The sequence below is a fragment of the Eleginops maclovinus genome, chromosome 6 (genome assembly GCF_036324505.1).
Source record: "Eleginops maclovinus isolate JMC-PN-2008 ecotype Puerto Natales chromosome 6, JC_Emac_rtc_rv5, whole genome shotgun sequence".
Taxonomy (NCBI): Eukaryota; Metazoa; Chordata; class Actinopteri; order Perciformes; family Eleginopidae; genus Eleginops; species Eleginops maclovinus.
In genome coordinates, this window is record NC_086354.1 from 19,426,560 (window position 1) to 19,445,191 (window position 18,632).

Here is an 18,632-nt window from a genome sequence, read left to right on the forward strand (position 1 = left end):
TTTCATTAGGGAGGCACCGTCAGCTGCCATTTCAACTGACACTTCAAGTTGTACTGTAAAAAAGCAACTTGCTTCTCAATCTTTTACAGAGGAATTAGGATCTACTGTTCTCATCATACTGTATATTATGGTAAGGAAATGTAATGTAAGAGTGTGGTGTGAGCAGCCTGGTGCAGGAAGGGAGCACGCTCATTACCATTACTGATGCAACCAAAAGAAACCTACAATCACAAGTGTCAATGCAGTTCAACCTCACACAAACACAGGAGACAGAGTGAAAATGGCTTCTTACTTCTTAAAGAGCAGGATTGCGATGACGATTAAAATGATGAGGACCACAGCCAGCACCGGGCCCATGACCCACAACATTTCGGGTTGCTCGCCAATAACAGGACTTCTTGTAGTGACCTGGATCGGGTCTGAATAGGGACTGGCTGAGAATGTCATCTGTGAGGGAAAAGAAAAAAGAAAGAGTGCAGGTGTCACTTTGGAGTATGCAAGGTTTTCCCTTCTTATGGAAATATACAGGAAGGTTTTTTTTAGACTTCCTTAATAGCAAACAAAGCGAATAAAAGCCACACATCCCAGGACAAAAATAACCAACTTTGAGGAATGTGGTTACGGTAAAGTCAATATTCAACAAAAAGTAAGTCTAGATTGAAAATGTAATATATTTCGAAACATTTTTTTTAAAGTATCCTGGCAAAGTGAAGAACTGTGCTTTTTAGTACAGTAAAAGCTCCTACAAACAGAGTTAAGGAAAAAAAGTACATGATAATGATGATTTGACTTCAAAAGGAACAACAATGTTGGAAAAAATAAAATATATCAAAAATAATGCTCGGTTAGTTTATGGTGATAAGAACAGGGATTCAAAATACCTCCGAATGTTTAGTTACTGGCAGCCTAAGAATTAACTTGTGTCTAATGATAGACCACAGTTCCGGGATGCAGCAGAACAAGCCATGAAGCTATAGATCTAACTCAAGAGACACTTTCCCAAAAACAATAACCATCTCGGCTAATGAAGTTATGTTTCTATTAAAGCAGTGCATCCCGTTAGAGATGAAGACAGAGCAGGTGTGAGACAGGAGAGTGAGAGAGGCAGGGAGGAGTGTGCATGTCCCTTGGCCGCTGAGATAAATGGGGGCACAGGAGAGGACTCATCTCTTCTTCATTAGTGTTCACACCGTGACGGAAGGGGAGGAGGAGTAGGTGACGGTAAGGGTGCGTTTCCACCTTGGTTGTAAATGAGACATCTCCATCTACTTCGTCTTCCAATGACGGAGTGGGAGGAGGGAGGAGATGGGGGGAGGAACGGAGGTGTGTGTGTGAGTCTGAAGAGTGGGTGCACGAGGCTACGCAGTATGGTGTTTTAAAAAGTGTCTGAAAAAGGAGGGAGTCCAACTGCAAGAGAGCAAGGTGACAGATGAGAAAGAGGAAGAGGGAGGTGTGAGGCATCTGTCATTAAAGCTCAGCAGGCCTTCCACTGCACGACCATGGGAGACGCAGTTCCTGGAGGGGAGTGGGGTGTACGGAGGGGCATGGGTGACAGATCGCAGCCCTGGAAGGGAATTGGTCTCCCAGCATGCAGCGGGAGTGGCGGGGCGGCAGGCAGCAGTAATCCGGATCATTAGCCGCACAGCAGCCTGCTCTTCGGCACACAGGCAGATATTAATTGGAAAGATAAGCTGAGATGAGCTCAAAGAGTTCTGCGTTCTGTCATATACTTCTGTTATCTCTCATACTGTTGGGCAATTGCCGGAAAGAAGTACAGTATGTGTTCGCGAGCTTTACAGCACGTCTCAGCCGTGTACGTGCACTCCAGCAGGCTCTGATATTCAGCACTGGCACAAGATAATTCAACAAGGAAAGTAAAACCGATTTCTCATATTACAGCGGTGGTATATAGAAGAAATGTTTTTCATTTGTCTTTGTCTTTACACACACAAATACACACACCAGCCACATGAGATCATTTCTCTCTCGTCTCTGTGTGCCTTTGGGAGAAATGTATTATTTAAGAACAAAGAGAGGAGGCACAGCAGTGGGACACAGCTGATGTGACGACACCAAAAGGCTTCCTGCTCCTCAGGGAGGGCCCAAAAAAGGCTGTAGGATGTGTCCCTGCAGGGATTTCCTGGGAACGTTTTTTTTCTTCATGGTGTAACAAATGACTGCAGCTGTGCTTTTAGAGATGTAAAAGTGAGGAAGACATGAGAGAAGCGGGACAGAGGGAAAAAGGGCCTTTTTGTCTGTTGGTCACGGCCAAGCACTGAGATCATCCATTTGAACGGGCCTAATATCTGATAAAAGCTCAGTCACACAGCTCTTAATGCCTCGCAGACTGGTATCACAATGAAGCGATGGTGCAGTGAAGGAATGTGTGAGGCTGAGAATGGGTGAGTCAGAGACACATTAAAGTGAGTATATGCATAACACTCTGGTTTTCATGTATACAGCATGGAAATGGGTGGGTTTATGTATGTGAGAATTAGGGTCAACTTCAGGTTAATAAAATACCATTGAACAGGGTGTAGCATTCTGATAGCAGGCTTTGCATATTTCTCCACTGCGGATAAAGACTTTGGTACTCTGAAATGATTTAACTGTAGCCAATTAATCTTGATTATGTTAGATATTTAAATTATGGCAAAAGGATTGGTTTTTTTTGCTCTTGTCTGTTTAAGCTGGAGCCTGTTCTCAGCTGAAGGGAGGGAAGGATAGATTTTCAGGTCATGCTGACAATTTGTGAACTGTAATCAAGCTGCCACTCAATACTGAAGTGCCTTCTCAGACGGCAAAGAGTGATTACAGATCTCAGTTTTCTCAGGTTGCTTTGAAACACTGAAAACAAAAACTCAATAGATTCCATAAAGCAAATACAGAAATGATAAAAGATATTAGATCCTATCCCTACTGAGAAGCGACACAGAGGAAATGAATGTGACTTTATTTGTTAAAACGGCAGGTGAGTATTATTACTTCACTGTACTTTATATGAAGCTGTGGGCATTATAAGTGACTGAATGATGTATAGCTTGTGTTAGTGAGAGAGTGTTTGGTTGTGTGCAAAGGCTTTAAACTGATGTGTGTAAGAACTTGTGTGTGAGCGTCTCAAGATCCTTTTGAGCCTCCACAAGTGTGACTATTGTCAAGGTAGCAACCACTGAGTGTGTGCGCGTATGATTGTAAGTGTTTGTCTGAGACAGCATAAGAGAACACGAGAGAGTGGGTGATGAGCGATGGAAGTGAGTAGACAGAGGAAGAGTGACTGAGGCAGAGGTGTTATGGTAGTAGCTGTAAATCGAGCCTGCTATCTGGCCCGTGGGCTAGTTAACCACTGCTCCGCCATCCCTAGAGTTCAGTATGCACTAAGCACAGCACAGGCACAATTGTCTCCTCAAAAGTGGCTTAAATGAGCTGCAGGGGTGCGCGCCAGACAAACAAACAAACATGCAAAGACGCCCATTATGGATCTGCTGCGCTCTCTTCTTCCCCACGGAGGCTGAGGAGCCCACACTCTTCTCATTGTTGTATGACACAGGGAGAGACAGAAAGACGAAGAGAGAAGGGAAAGAAAAGGAGGTAAAAGAGATGTGTGAGTAAGGCTTTATCTACGAGAGAACAGAAATGTGGCCTTGGGGGCTGGACTACCCTGTGCGATGACCCTTCTCCTTTGTACTGTAGTTCTCCCTTCTTACTTTTTTTTTTGCCATAGAAATCTCACATTTCCCTTTCGAACTGTCTGAATACCAAGCATACAGACATCCAGAGGGACTGCTGGAGGGGGGCGCCTGCAGGAACAGAAGCGATACTGCTGGACATCACGCCGCCTTTACGTCTACTCCCCTTGTTGGAAAGTTGGGCTTATGCAAAAAAATATAAAACTTGTGCTCATAAATCTTCCTTGACATTGTTAGTCAAAGCCTTCTACATTTTAAAAGAAGCCAGTCTTCCATGTTAAGGCTGTTTTGAGCCCACAGCACCAACAGAACTAGTGCTACAACCCAATTCTCGTTAAGAGTGAGTGGAATATAAATGCTTGGATAACGGTGCAAATGGAAAAACTGTGGTAAACACATTTTGGGTTTCTATCTATGCCATAAGCTCACCTCTCCCTTATGAAAAGAAAAGTAGAAATTAGCAAACAGTTCCCCCGAATCACTTCCTCTCAGTCGAGCGTCACAGGCTGGACGGGACACAAAACAAAAATGATGCTTTCCTCTTTTCCTCTCTCCAACAACAACCCTCCCCTCTTTCTCACATCACACAATATTTCATGCTACCTCCCTCCCTCACTCTCTTCTTGCATTAAATGATACTGTTCATACACACCCAGCATCTATCATCCCATTTCACACTTCCCCCGGCTTGTTTATCTGCCTTGGGTGCTGGGGAGACATGAAGGCACTTTCTCTTCCTTCTTCTCTCTCTCATCCTCCTTTGCCTTCCTTCCTTCTCTTCTTCCCTCAAACCACTGCTGGCTGCTGGTGTTCATTGATATACGCGAGCTTATTAAGCCCTGGCGGTCCTGTTTGATCTACGCAGGGGGAGTTTGGCGGTGGCGAGGAAGTATAGTAAAGACACAAGTCATTTTACCGGTACTTGTTGTCTTATTCTCTAGGGTCTTGTGAAGGTCCTGCTCGAGGCAGCTTCTGCCTATAGCTCCATCTCGCCGCACGCTTTACCTTCTCTACCCGCTTTTGTTTGGCAATAAACGTTAGCAAGTGGCGCGTTGGGGGAGACAAAAACAAACACCGCTGTGGTATCTGAGTTTCCCAAAGAGCGCGGTTGAGGGATTTGTGCGACGATCAATGACAGCCTGCCGGTAGTCACCGCCTTAGAATTCAGAATGTTTTCATGCACACAAGAAATTGTACTGGAAGGAAAGAGGAAATCAAGGTCCACATGCTCTGCGGTCATCTTGTTATTGTACATCCCAAATTACCTCAGTCGTCATTGGATTCTTTTTCTGTCCCCTGCTAGATTTTTTAACCATACTGGCGGAAATGTTTACAGACTATAATGCTACAGCCTGAAAAGAAACCTTTTACTGTGCGCATGTGTCTGGTTTGTAACAAGAAGTCTACTGTTCAGCTTTGGATGTCAATTTACTCAGACTTTTTATCTCAGTCTCAGTGGATATAATTATTTCGGTTACAGGGAGGCACTGGGATGAGTAACAATCTCTTCTCTAATCCCTGTCAGAGTGACACCTGCTCAAGGCTTTGTCCTGCACATTAGAAAATGTTAAAGACCTGGATATAAAACAGTTGGAATTCATACGTGGTCAATAAAAGTGTTGCCCTGGTAACTGAACTTCTGTAAACCTTTACCACAGTTAAAGCTAATCAGGTGTTGGATTTGCATGAAGCTAAAGAAAAAAAGATTACTGCAGAAAGGCGTCGATATCCAGGTTAGTCGAGTGAAGGTAAGCACACTGATTGACTCCCACTGTGAGCGAGGCCTGATTAATCCAAGCGATTTATGTTTGCAGGGGAGAGGGGCATACACAGTTTAAGGAGGTGGAGTACACAGAAAAAGACAAATCTCGAGCGCCACTGATCCAACCTGGTGTGTCTGGCAGGTGCAGTGAGAGTGTTGTGCAGAGATGGGGTTTAGGCATCTTCTTTGAAGTCAAGTGTATCATGGCTACCCACTATAGCCTCCTTCACACCTCCCTCCCCCATCTCAGAGCGAAGTAGTGGGGGATTATTGGGCGGGATGGGGGCTTTAGGGACATTTAAAGCAGCATTTCAAGGGAATCAGGCCTGCTTTACAGACTCCCTAGGCCATGTGACCAGGCCCTCGTCTCCCTCTTAACTCCAGCCACATTAATCAATCTCCTCTGCTCTCGTCACGGTGGGGAAGATGGGGAGAGGGAGAGAGACACAGATGAAGTGTGCAGAGGAAGAAAGAGCTGAGAGGGAAGAGAGAAGAAAGAGAAAAAGGTGAAAAGTCCGGGATTTGGTTTCGGACATGGAACGCTCTCTCTCTCCCCCTCTGTGGCTGCCCAGGGCCCAGCTGCTGAATATACATGTCCGGGGTAGAGCAGGATCCCAGAGCAATCGCAGGCTCTCGTTTCTCCTGCAGTGAAGTTTACTCCAGACCATCCCATGGAGAGCTGGGCCTCCGTGTTAGTGCTGTTTGACGAGTGCATGGGGCCTCCACTTAAAAAGCCAAGAGTCTTGTATAAGCATTGTAAAGAGATCAGCGCGGGGCCCGGCTGTCCAACTGGCAGAGCTGGATCTGTGATGTCACTGTCGACTAATAAGGGTGTTATCAGGACAAGCTGCAATGACTTTTAGAGGGGTATTAACAGTAAGTGGTTGTAAAACAACAACAATTTGGCTTGACACTTTGGCCATTGCCGAAACGCTTGAGGGGCAGCCTGGTAAGAGTCGGAGGAAAATTTATATATTTTAATTGTTTGTCTGCTAAAAAGAAAAAAAAAGTGTATAAATAAACAGAACAGGGCCGAAAAAACTGAGTTTCAATCTCACAAAACCAGGAGGGGCCTTCACAGAAAGAAACCGTTATTAGTAATGCTGTTGAGATGGATTGCCTGCCCTGTGTGTGTGTGTGTGTGTGTGTGTATGTGTGTGTTTTTCTTACATAATTTGAAGTGCTGTCTGTCCCTTCGTTTTGGAGCACAGCCAGGACAAAGCAGAGATACTCCTTTGCACCGGTCAGGGGCTTGTTGAAGAAGCCGCTGTACATCTTCTCATCACCCACGGTGAAGATGGTCGGCAGGGAAGCCAACTTGGCAGCGATGTAAGGCTTGGAGGAATCCAGGTGACGTCGGCGCCTCAGTGCAGGGCCTTCACCTGACTCGAGCAGCTGTTAAGAAAAACACAGAGAGCAAAGGTTAAAGTTGTATAAATTAACACACAGTTAAAATGACTTAATGCTGCATCATATTGTAGGTTCAACAATCGATGGGAAAGTGGGAAAGGAAGTCTATGTGGATGGTGTTTTATAAAAATCCTATCTAACGAATGTGCATTTATTAACTTCTGTCAATCTCTCTAAAGTCTTGGAAAAACAAAACACTTTTGCAGTCAGGACTGGTTCTTACTATGCATCCACATAAAGATAATGAATCCACACAGCTAAAATGCCCTTTGCTCTGTGATATAACTTTTCAAACAATGCAGCCAAGTTACGAAGTGAGCAATTAGCGCTTGCTCCAGCACACAATCTCAGCAGGACTGCCAGCCCGCTTAATAAATGAGCAGGGGCATGCAGCACTGCGGCATTGTGTTTCCAGCAGCATTTTGTTTTCTGTCAGTGATGTCTCTTGTGCTGCGCCAGATGTAGCTTTATTAAATCATTATGTCGGAGGGAGGAGACAATGGACTGCTCAATGTTTAATGACTCAGGGACTCTCTTGGTCTCTTCTGGTATTTCCTTCAGGGACTTCTTCTGGCGTTGCTTGAACAATAGCGATCCAAACCAACGAGCCTCACAGTTTATTTAAAAATCATGCTATTAATATTTAGGGATGTCATTTAGCTTTAATTCTCCTGTGGAAGGGGAGGACTTTTATTCATAATAAAGAATAATAAATTAAAGAATAATAAAGCAGTCATAAATCTTTATCCTCAGCTGAATACCTTATGTAAGACTTTGTTTTAGTTCTTAATCCCTGACTATAAAGACTATAAAGAAAAATATGGAACCAGAACAGTCCTTTGTTATCAAGCTGTAAACATTTTTAATACTTATTTCATGCTCTTGTATTCAGCAGATGGGTACTGTCTGCAGACCTGGCGTCCAATCCGGACACTCCCCACCCGCCCGAGTGAGTCATTGTCTCAAATCTCTGTGCTTTGCCACCCCCTGCCTGAGCCCAGGAGGGTAGAGCTAATTAGCTACAACCATTGACTTCGTACCCAGTTGGAAAAGGAGAAGCTATTGGTGACCTCTGACCTAGCACATTAGCCAATCAAACACCGGCTGGCACTCACCTCGTCCAGGTCCATCTCGTCTGGATTCTTCCACCGCCGCGTTGACGAGGACATTACCACGATGTAGTACCACCTGCCAAGAAAAATAAAGCCTGTGTGAAGACAGACTGGCTGAAGTACACACACACTGAGATCAAAGCCTGCCAGGCGCATTAATAACACGATCAAAACATTAATAAGACACACTGTACTTTCACTGTGAGACTTGCTGGGCTGCAGTCAAAATTCAAGTGGTACACAAGTGGGTCCAACCAAGGTCGAACACCGGCAGATTGTCACTGCATTCTCTAATTAATGGCTAATCACTAAGAACATCTGCCATGTAGAGTGGAACAAACACTATCCCAGGGAGAGGAGCCTTTAGCTAACAAAAATCCCCATAGGATGCCTTAGGTTAATAGGAACAGCTATGTGACTACTCGTGTGTGTATTATTTTACTGCTGTCATTATAAACACCAAAAATAGAAGGGATGAAAGACATCAGAAAGACATTTGGGGTCAGAGTAAGGAGTGAGGTAATGGATAAAGGAACATGCTTGTGAGTACACAATGTACAGACATCTATGTCTGTGTGTATTTATGTGCCCGCTCTCTCTCGTGTTCTCCCCCAGTCTGTCTTCTCAGCTCAAAGTTTTTTCCCCCTCTGCGGCATTCAACCACTTGTAAAATCAGTAGCTGCTGACAGTGAAATCAGCTGCTCCTTTCCCCTTCTTTCCAGGCCTCAACTCTGTGATTCAACAGTCAGTCAAGTATGGGAGTAGGAACAGACATGTATAACTCCTCAACCCCTTTCTCATCTGCACACCCAGACCTCCACTATTCCCCTCCCAATCACGTGTGCTCTTTGCTTGTCAATCTGAGCTGGAGCTCGGCCAGCCCTGACAGCGCTGTAATCTTGTTACCAATCAACCCTGTGCACTCTGCTACTCAGATGTGTCTGTAAGTGTGTGTTTGAAGGAAAGGCTTTACTCGTCCCGGTCAGGCACAATAGTGCTCTTAACAATTAGAGTCAAAAGATAATACAGCTCAACCTGATGTTAAAAGTCTCGATTATCATCAGCCGCTGTCATGAAGTTGAATGAGATTAAAAGTTGACGCTTTAAGTTTCAAAACAGGTTTAGTATTGATTAAAAAGTGTGCCACTTGTGCTGATGTTGCTGGAGGAAAGGTCATTCAGAGTTGAAGTTGAATTAGCTCAAAAAACAAAGGGAGAGATGGGTTGACATGTAGTTTGTGGTTTTTTGTACTGTTTATACATTTGAACTTTCCATAAAATGTCATTCTAAATCCACATTTCTCTAAAAATATATTTTTCTTAACTGATGTATGAATATTTTTAAGCTCATTTGCAAGGATTCCCATGAAAGTGCTGCCCTATTTGAATGTCACCTATTTGTTGTGCCCCAGAGTTTTTTGATTGATAAAAAAAACAAAACAAAATGCAATGGGGGTTTTGAATGAATCCCGATAATGCTTTCGATAATAACTCACAATCATATAAAGGCTACTTTTAATATTTCATATTTTTAGGAAGCCTGTGATGGAAAGGTTGGGTCACAGCAACAGCCAATAACACAAATGCAGCTACATTTCCCTTATATTACTAGAAGAAAATTGATAAAAACAGTGATTATCTATCGTTGACTTGTGTCCAGACTCACAGCCTGTCTGTTTGTAGACATGTCTCTAATTACTGACCTGACACGTGTGGTGGCCTGGACCTTTGGCAGGTTGATGGTTATCTTGCCACCCTGAGCCTGAAGTGGGTTGGGCTTGGGCTTGGTCTTGATCAGGTCAGGGGCCGTGCGGATGGACACCTGCTGCTGCAGACCCCCAGCAATGTTGCCCCTGCTTGTCAGCACAAAGGAGTAGTCTGTGTCTGGCTGCAGCTGCGAGATCAGCTTCCTCTTCAGGTTTCCCCGCACTTCCACGCTTTGCTGGTTGTACAGGATCTGTGAGCACACAGGAGAAAACTTGGAGTAAGACACCAAATGTAGATCCTTCAGACAAATGCAATGCTGTCTCCTCTAACTGTCTCCACACACACACACACACACACACACACACACACACACACACACACACACACACACACACACACACACACACACACACACACACACACACACACACACACACACACACACACACACACACACACACACACACACACACACACACACACAAATGTAGTGTAGTCCTAAGGGAGGCGCTCATCTCATCTGACACCTCATCCCATGTCTCTCAGTGTCACACTTGCCCATTGGTGCATGGCCAACTTTTTTTTCACTTCAAATTGTCTTTGCTCCATTACCATGGGGTGGGAATTGATGTAATATAATTTTGACAGATTATTACACCTCATAAATGAAAATGAATCCGGTTTTTCAGATATTTCTGTGCAGGAAAGTCATTGCATCACACATTAGGGAAGTGTGAAGAGCTGATACTGTAGCGCGTTACACAAAGATATACACAGCATGTTGCAGTCGTAATGACTTTTCATTAAAAAGAAAACACATTTCCATTGTTTTGTATTTTGGTGGATGTAAAATTGAGGTTTTAAATTATGAAGCCATTAAAAAAAGGGTTTTATGGTTAAGTTTGTGTCTATGTAAATTATGTTCATGGTGAAATGTTGGGATTTATTTTAGCATTGCTGAAAGCTTGGTACTCACCTTGAAAGGCACTTGGGATTTGTAGTTTGCTGGCAAATCCCAGGTTAGGAGGACAGATGTTTTCATGACAGCTTTGACACCAAAGTTTAAGGTGGGAAAATCTAGGAGGGGAAAATGATTTAATTAATATTGCAGGTAAAACATAAAGTAAACCCCAAAATGATATCTCATTGGGTAGTACCATTTCACATCTACTGTACAGAGAGTAACCCTCTCAGTGAATAATGAGAACATATTCCATGGCAATACCTTATAACCAAACTTGCCACAGGGGTGTACAAGAAACATCAACATTATTATTCACGCTAGGTCATAGATTACATACAAGTAGCTTTCATCTTGCTAAGCATGTTGCATTTATTACACCGTGTTCATAGCGAGACATCGGGCAGAGATCTCTGTGATTACCAGGAAATTAATATGGCAGTAAGATGGCAACATGTGTCTTAAAATAGGCATTGTGGTTATAAATAAGAAATCTTACATTTATATAAGATTAGAAAAAATGCATGAGGAGGTGCATGCTGGGTAGGTTTTCAGATTTGTGTCTAATGGGAGGGAGGACGAGGATGCATGGTATTGTGAATGTAGCGTGTAATGAGATTAGTACTGTATAAATCAATAAACACAGTGCTGTACTGTACTGAGTGCTGGAGGAGGAAGACATGGCACTGATAAGAGATGGCTATAGTGTTTAAAAACATAAGCGGGTCATGTAGTGTTCATGCATATGTTGTGGATAAGGTTGCGTGTGTAGATGTTCATGTGTTTTCAAATCAAACACCTCTGATATGTTTGTGTATAAATGTCAGTCAGGTGTCCTACCAATGGACATGGTCCTGCTCTGGATGCTGGGGCTGAGCGGTCCCCCGCCCTTACTGGTGAATGCCTGCACTCGGATGTCGTAGGTGGTGTCAGGATTGAGGCCCTGGATTGTCATGTGCGTGTCTGAAGTGCGGTTGGTGCTGTTCTGCTGACTGTTGATGTCCCTGTACACAACCAGGTAGTACACGATCTTCCCGTTCCTCTCGGCCACCAGCGGCGGCTCCCAGGTCAGCTGTGTGGAGGACTGGGTCAGTCCCGTGACTTGAAGGTTGAACGGGAAGCCCGAGGGAATGTCTTCAGCGGTGCCGATCTCCTTCACGTAGGCCTCGCCGATACCTGCGCGGTTACGGGCGCTGAGGCGGAAGATGTACGTGGCGCCTTTGTGCAGCCCGGTCACGGTGTAGTGTTCCTCGGTCTTCCTCAGCTCACGTGAGGTGTAGGTTTCCTCGTCAGTGCGCTTGTACTGTAGCTGGAAGCCCATCAGCTCACCCACCATTTCCTTAGGAGGCTGCCACTGGATCAGCGCTGTGTTGCCACTGGTGGTGCCACTGGTGGTGCTGATCATCATGTTGGGCTTGCCTGGCACTGAAGAAAAGATGGAAGGTGAAAGAAAAGAGTTATGTAATGTTGCTATTCTTCTAAATATGCCAAACCTTTTTTTTAATTAAAAGATTCTGTCATTACTCTTAACAAGTCCAGCATTTTAAGAAACATGCTTATTTAATTGATTTTTTAAAATTCCATTTTCATATTTTCCCAATAAAGTATAGGGCTAGAGCCAGCGGATAGTTAGCCTAGCTTACACTAAGGCTTGAAAGCTTATCAAAAGATTACCCACCTTAATAACAACAAACTTTTAATCAAGTCACTAATAAACTACATATGACGATTTGAAGGTTACAAGCCTTGCTCATACACAGCACTTTACCCACAGTTACTGTTAACTAGTCTTAAAGCTAATATACATGTAGCATCTCAATTAAATTAACAAGTCATACGCACTTTCAATCATACCAAAAGATTTGCAGATTTAAGCCTTAAAGATAGCACCACAGTATTTAGCGTAAACAGATTACACTTATCCTGTGTTTTACAGATAAGAACGACTCTGACCTGCTCCAGTCGTGGTGATGACTTTAGCTTTGCTACGAGCTCCATCTCCCTTGGTGGTGTATGCTGCTACAGTGACGGAGTAGGTGGTTTCAGAGTGCAGTCCAGCTATGATGGCCTCCTGCGAAATGGAAAAATCACAAGGTCAGAGTTTAACACGAATCAGTGGGTCTGAGCGGGACCGCCTCAATGGCAAAAAAAAGAGCAAACAAACCCTCTCACACAAGCTCCCATCACAAAACACGCAGCACCAAAATAAACCATAAAAATATTAAACCCTCTTCTCCATCCACTTGTAGTTTCTTTATCAATACGCCTATACTAGAAAAAACAAATTCTAAAGCATTTAACAGAGAAGGGCACACAAACAGGACCAGAGATTTTCTTGACCAACTTTTATTGGTCAAGAAAATCTCTTAGGCCCAATTTTAAGGCACACTCTGAACCCATTAACCAACAAACCAAACAAATGAACCAGAACATCACCAGTGTATCAGTGTTCAGGCCTGCTGCATGGATAAGCATGGGATTATACCCAGAGGAGCTTAGGATCATCACTACACTACGAAAGCCCACAAAGAGCTCACTTATAGTTGTGGGGTAATTGTAAAAAAACTCTTAATGTTAAAGATAAAAAACATCAAATAGATGTTGCACATTTTCTTTTTCGTGAAAATAGCTAGGTTTGGATTTTTGGTATTTACTGTCCTCTGGATTCCCATGAAAGTTTGGTTGGGCAGCCTCAAAAACACAGACACACTGAGGTGAATGAACAAATCAGTAACTCAACAGGAACAAACATGACGGCAGAAAAAAAAAAAAACAACTGAGATAACACACTGTTATTGGTAACCTGCTGCAGTGCTGGCACTCACTTCACCAGACTGCATCAGCTTGGATAAAAACACTCCCACACACGCTGGAATTAAACACTCTGTGAGCTTGAACAAAGCCCATAAGTACACAGAAATAAACACACATAGGTGAATGCACATACTCACCAATGTATACATACTGTATATAAACACACAGTAAAGTATGCATGCAGGTAGAGACACACCATAAATGTTCACACACACACAATGATGCACGCAGACATGAGCACACACACTCGACACCAAGAACAAATGAACGCCTGCGGCTTGAGCACACACGCTGGAGTTGTCGCTTTCTGACTGGGGCCACTGAGAGGACGAACACGACAATGCCTACAAGCCTTCCTGCCGGATCTCCTCGCAAACTTCTCACACTCTCAGAGTAATATACAGCCGAGCTCTAACACTGTTTTTTTAACTAATGAAGTTTTAATTTCCTGACCATAGAAGAACATTTATTAGTCTATATAAGCTAGTTCTGTTTGACAATGCTTTTAACGGCCATTCTCTTTAAGGGACATTCGGTGCTCTCATACTAGCGTTAAAGAGAGACGGGGGAGAAAATGTTAAATGACTGTATCATAAAACCATTTTAACTTTATGGAGGAAGTCTCATTACTTTAATCATACAAAATTGCTTTAACAGTCTCAGCAGTGGCAGTCGCAGAGATCCCCCCCCCACCCCCCCTTCGTTTGGCAAGGTCAAATCGGGTCTAGTAACACTTTTGAAACTCAGCAGAAACAGAAAAAGCTAGGCTCCAAAGTTTCCTTCACAGCAAATGCTTAGAGCAGCACCAAAGGGCATTACAGAGATTATAAAGTCGACTAGTTATAGAAATGGATTTTTCTTTACAAGCCTCTCTACGCTACTATCCTCACTAGGATAGAAAAATGTCAGGAGAAAATGTGTGTCATTGTTAAGTCAATATATATTCGCCTCATACCATGTTTTGCTTCTGAGCGCTGAGTTATGTTTTATTTTTACTCAATTGCATTAAAAATAACTCAATTATCCAAAGTCCTACTTCCTGTGAACATGCCATGGGTCAACAAGAAATGCTAATGTTTTGGTTGTTGACATCTGTCTGAGACTCACACTACATTAGCTACCTGGCACACCGACTGCTTTCGCCCAAACATAGCAGCAACAGAAATAATAAAGACGTGTGAACAGATGTCTTCCTCTGACAGCGTCTAGCTCTGTGTCTGTCAGGTGTTAATCAACACATTAAGAGGAGAGGGAGAGGAGGCGAGCCTGACTCACGCCATGTGGGTGTAGCTGGAGGAATCTGGTCATGTGTGATGTGAAAACAGATTATCCTTAACTGGCAAATAAAATGAACTGCAAACATCCTGCCTGCTCTTTTGTAAGGGAAGAAATAAACATCTAGTGTTGATATATAAACAAGTCACTAAATTGATTGAATAACCAGGTTTCTCTTCTATGAGAAAAGGTCCAACATTGCTCTAACTTAAAAAAAAAAATTAACATTTTTTGAACAACTTGCCCTTGTTTAAGTGCTGACAACAGTTTTTGTTATGTGGCAGGTTTCTTTGCAATACCTAACTCGCAACAGTAAGTGGCTCTGTATTTATGCTCGTGCAATATGACGTCTCGCAGGTAATAAGCCATAACAAAGGGCTCAGTGACAGCCGTGGAACAGTGAGCTGCCATCCAGGCAAATGAAAAGAACATGAAAGGCTGGTAGCAATCTTGGAGATGTGTGGAGCTGATAAAACACAGCTCCTCCCCTCAGATAGACATGTCATCTGGAACAGTGGGGGAGACAGCAGGTTAGGCGAGCCTGATTAATGTCAGCACCACACTGGGATACTGACACACAGCCTTTGACTGCACGCTCAATGGCGGGGAAAAGCACCGCAGTAAGTGGCTCAGATCCGATTTAATGTCCAGCTGTTGTTACGAGTTCGTCTTGTGGTAAAATGTTAAAACACTGCATTTGTACGCAATCAGTGGAAATAACCCTCATGCTTTTGGTTGTAGAGAACATTTCGGGCCCGCGCGCACACACGCACACGCACACGCACACACACACACACACACACACACACAGGGAATCATCAGGAAGCAAATCTCTTGCTGGGGTTATGATCTAACATGAGTATTCACACAGAGTGGATTGCAAGCATGGTTTGTGAAAAAAATAAAATAATAAACACACACAAGTCCTAATCAAAACACACAAGCACACACAGCACCCCCAAATTGCAGAGGGGAGAAGAGACTGCCCTGCATGACAACCCAGCAGCACACATGAGGGTTACTCACATGCTCGGTGGACTCCTCAATATTCCACTGATGGGAGAGAAGACACAGGACACAGGATGGGGAGAGAAATGAGTCATAGACAACACAACAGGAAAAAAAGCACTTGTCTTTTTTTCCGCTTAAAGATAGATGAATGTAGGTGTAAACAGAGTCATGCAGTAAAAAAAACACACAGAGGGATGGAAGTGAAGGAGTAAAAAGGTAAGTGGTAAAAACAAATTGTGTGGCAATGTCTCTGAAATGCATTGTTGTTTATGATGCACTGCCTTGTTTCTCATTTACCTGTAATAAAGAAATATCTCTCTCTCTTAATCACAAAACACGATATGATAACTATCTCACTGTGGACATAAAATATGCAGAATCTCTGAAGCAGTTCCTCTTTCCAGAAATGGAGGGAGGGCATTTTATTCATTATATTTCAATATGTTTTCAAAAGGTTCTCTGTGCTCTCTGTGCTTGGCCAAGTGATTCCCGGGGGAAGTGAAAGCCCATTTCGTGCCGCGGGGCTCCGTTGGTGCCGAGCGTGAAATCCTATTACTAGCGCTGCTATGCTAGCCCTGTGACATCAAACCCCATCGATGCAGAACGCAACTGCTGGTGTTTACTAGAAACCCGCTCCACAGTTGAGCTACTGCAGAGGAGTTCACTGATGGGTGGCCCGGCTGACAAGGGGCAAGAGAGATGACACTGGTGACGCTGATGTAGGACAAAATGGAGAACACAGGAGGGAGGGGGCTCAGGGAGAACGATGGGTGAGAGAGCTGTCTGCAGGCAATTACATTTGGACATTAGTGCGTAACTACAACAGGAGCTGCTGGTGGAGTGGGCAGCAGTGGAAAATAGTAATGTCCCCGACGAAAGAAATGATTAGTCGACTAACACTGTCTATTAATCAACTGCTTGATTTAATTGAGATCTTTATTACCTTCCTAATTAAGCAATAGTCTAAGAGCAGCACTTTAAATATTGTGTTTAACAGAAAAAATGCTTATATATTATTGGGAAATAAGTCATTTATAACAAAAAAGCAATGCAATTTAACAAGAATACTTGAGTCAACATGAGACAGCATGAGGAGTTGTCAATCGATTATCAAAACATGTAGAATGAGAGTTAACGTCAAATTATGCAGCTGTTGATTATGATGATTATTTTAGAAAACAACTGAGTAATGCTGCTACGTCTTATTCTATGTTTACATCTCTGCAGATCAAGTGTTCGAAAAGAAGAGGAAACTGGAAGGCCCTTAACAGGCTACAAAACGCTTGGTATTTTGATTCGTAAAATCACATATTTCCTCAAATTGTTCAGCCTTTGAGGCAGACGCGTCTCTCAGGAATTGAAACAAAATGTACATGTTTTAGATCCCTTTGGTATATATGTAGATATCATTATGAGTATCAAGAAAACATGTCTTATTGTATTTAGTTGAACTAGTCCTTTAACAAGTACCTTCCAGGCATTATTCAGCAGTGCTGCCTGCCCATCTTTCCCTTTCCGCCCCTCCAGACTTTTAGAAAACAAAGGGAGTGAGCCTCACACACTGCTGATGCATTGTGCACTGGAGAGACGTGTTTATCATCCTCCATTGACTGTTGGCATATGAAAAGACAAAAGACCAAACTTTTCCGCCCTCCTTCAATGTGGATGGCTCTTCATCAAGAACCAGCTAACTGAAGCATAAGCTACGCCTTTGTCTGGTCCCAGTAGCGACTGGTTGAGACACTTGCATGAAAAACTGCTGCCTCATGCTCCCCTGACGTAGCGGGGCAATAACGAGTACCATTTAAGAACAGCTGCTACTTAACTCCATGAATAACAGTTTGGTACTTGCCTAATTACTTAATTTGTTTACCGTCGACTCCACTCAGTATGTCAACAGAGCAGCGAACACATTAAGGTTCGCAAGAGTTCCTATCTCATCTTGGGCTAAACCCTTTCTATCGCAACTGCTTTTGCTTTCTGCTTAAATCCATTGGAGAATTATATATTATCCCCCATTTATATTTCGAATGCCAACGCAAGCTGAAAACACATCATTGCTGATAAGCGTCGTTTGTGGAAACGGAGCGGTATAATTTGCAGGCGGGTGAATGCAAATGTGATGACATGGGCTGAGATGTGTGGCTATAAAAATGGGAGCGAGTGATGTGGAAGAGAAGGAGCTGTCATGATTGATGGAGTGAAACGGGCTGAGGTGCTTCTTTTCTCTTTTTTCCCCCCCCCCGATTCACATTCAACTTCAATCTGAGGCATTGAAGGCCACAGACGCAGTGAGGCATTGCCTTGCACGCTCGCTCCTACACACACAAACGCACACACACTACAAAAACGCATGAGTGGTCCAACAAAATGAACCTGGAGAAGTATTGGATAAAGGCTAACTTGTGCAGGAAGGCAAACTTGTGTAAAAAATGTATAGAAAGGCAGACGGTTGGGCTAATGGCTTCCAACTCAATCGGCCTGTTTTATGACAGCTTATACAGACGGCTCTATGAAGCACAGGAGCAGAGCGGCTGCTGTGAATGCATAGTGATGGAGCAGGCTCTGTGGTGTGGAGTTGCCCACTCAGGTTCAGGCCACTTTCCCAATAGAAGCATGGTTAGAAAGAGGTCGATAACATCATACTGTTAACATGGCCTCTAGTTTAAATTTAGCAGGGAAATGAGGGCGCTGTGTGGGCTCCTGCTTGAAAGGAAAAGAGGCGCTTAAAACACCCACGCACAGACAAGCTCTCCTAGCTCTCCTCATAGCGATTCAGCTAACCCTGAGAGAGGGTGAAGAGGAGAGAAGGAGCTAGAAACAGAGACACAAAGACAAGGGGAGAGGTGAGAGCCATTTTGACAGAATCTGCAATCCAATCCGTCTGCTCAGATT

The 18,632-nt window shown here is 43.6% G+C and overlaps 1 protein-coding gene across 6 annotated transcripts in view; it reads right to left on the reverse strand.

Moving 5' to 3' along the window:
• Positions 1–18,632, reverse strand: part of LOC134865608 (receptor-type tyrosine-protein phosphatase F) — a 115,453-nt gene that overhangs the window by 28,375 nt on the left and 68,446 nt on the right. For 4 of the 6 annotated variants that reach the window (XM_063885247.1, XM_063885246.1, XM_063885245.1 and 1 more), the window contains exons 13-20: positions 15,753–15,779; positions 12,591–12,708; positions 11,478–12,062; positions 10,653–10,753; positions 9,673–9,926; positions 7,974–8,046; positions 6,619–6,843; positions 293–447 (exon numbers count right to left, since the gene is read on the reverse strand). In XM_063885247.1, coding sequence (XP_063741317.1) covers positions 293–447; positions 6,619–6,843; positions 7,974–8,046; positions 9,673–9,926; positions 10,653–10,753; positions 11,478–12,062; positions 12,591–12,708; positions 15,753–15,779 — 1,538 coding nt within the window. The remainder of the gene's footprint in view (positions 1–292; positions 448–6,618; positions 6,844–7,973; positions 8,047–9,672; positions 9,927–10,652; positions 10,754–11,477; positions 12,063–12,590; positions 12,709–15,752; positions 15,780–18,632) is intronic. The other 2 variants (XM_063885249.1, XM_063885248.1) reach the window with 1 other exon arrangement.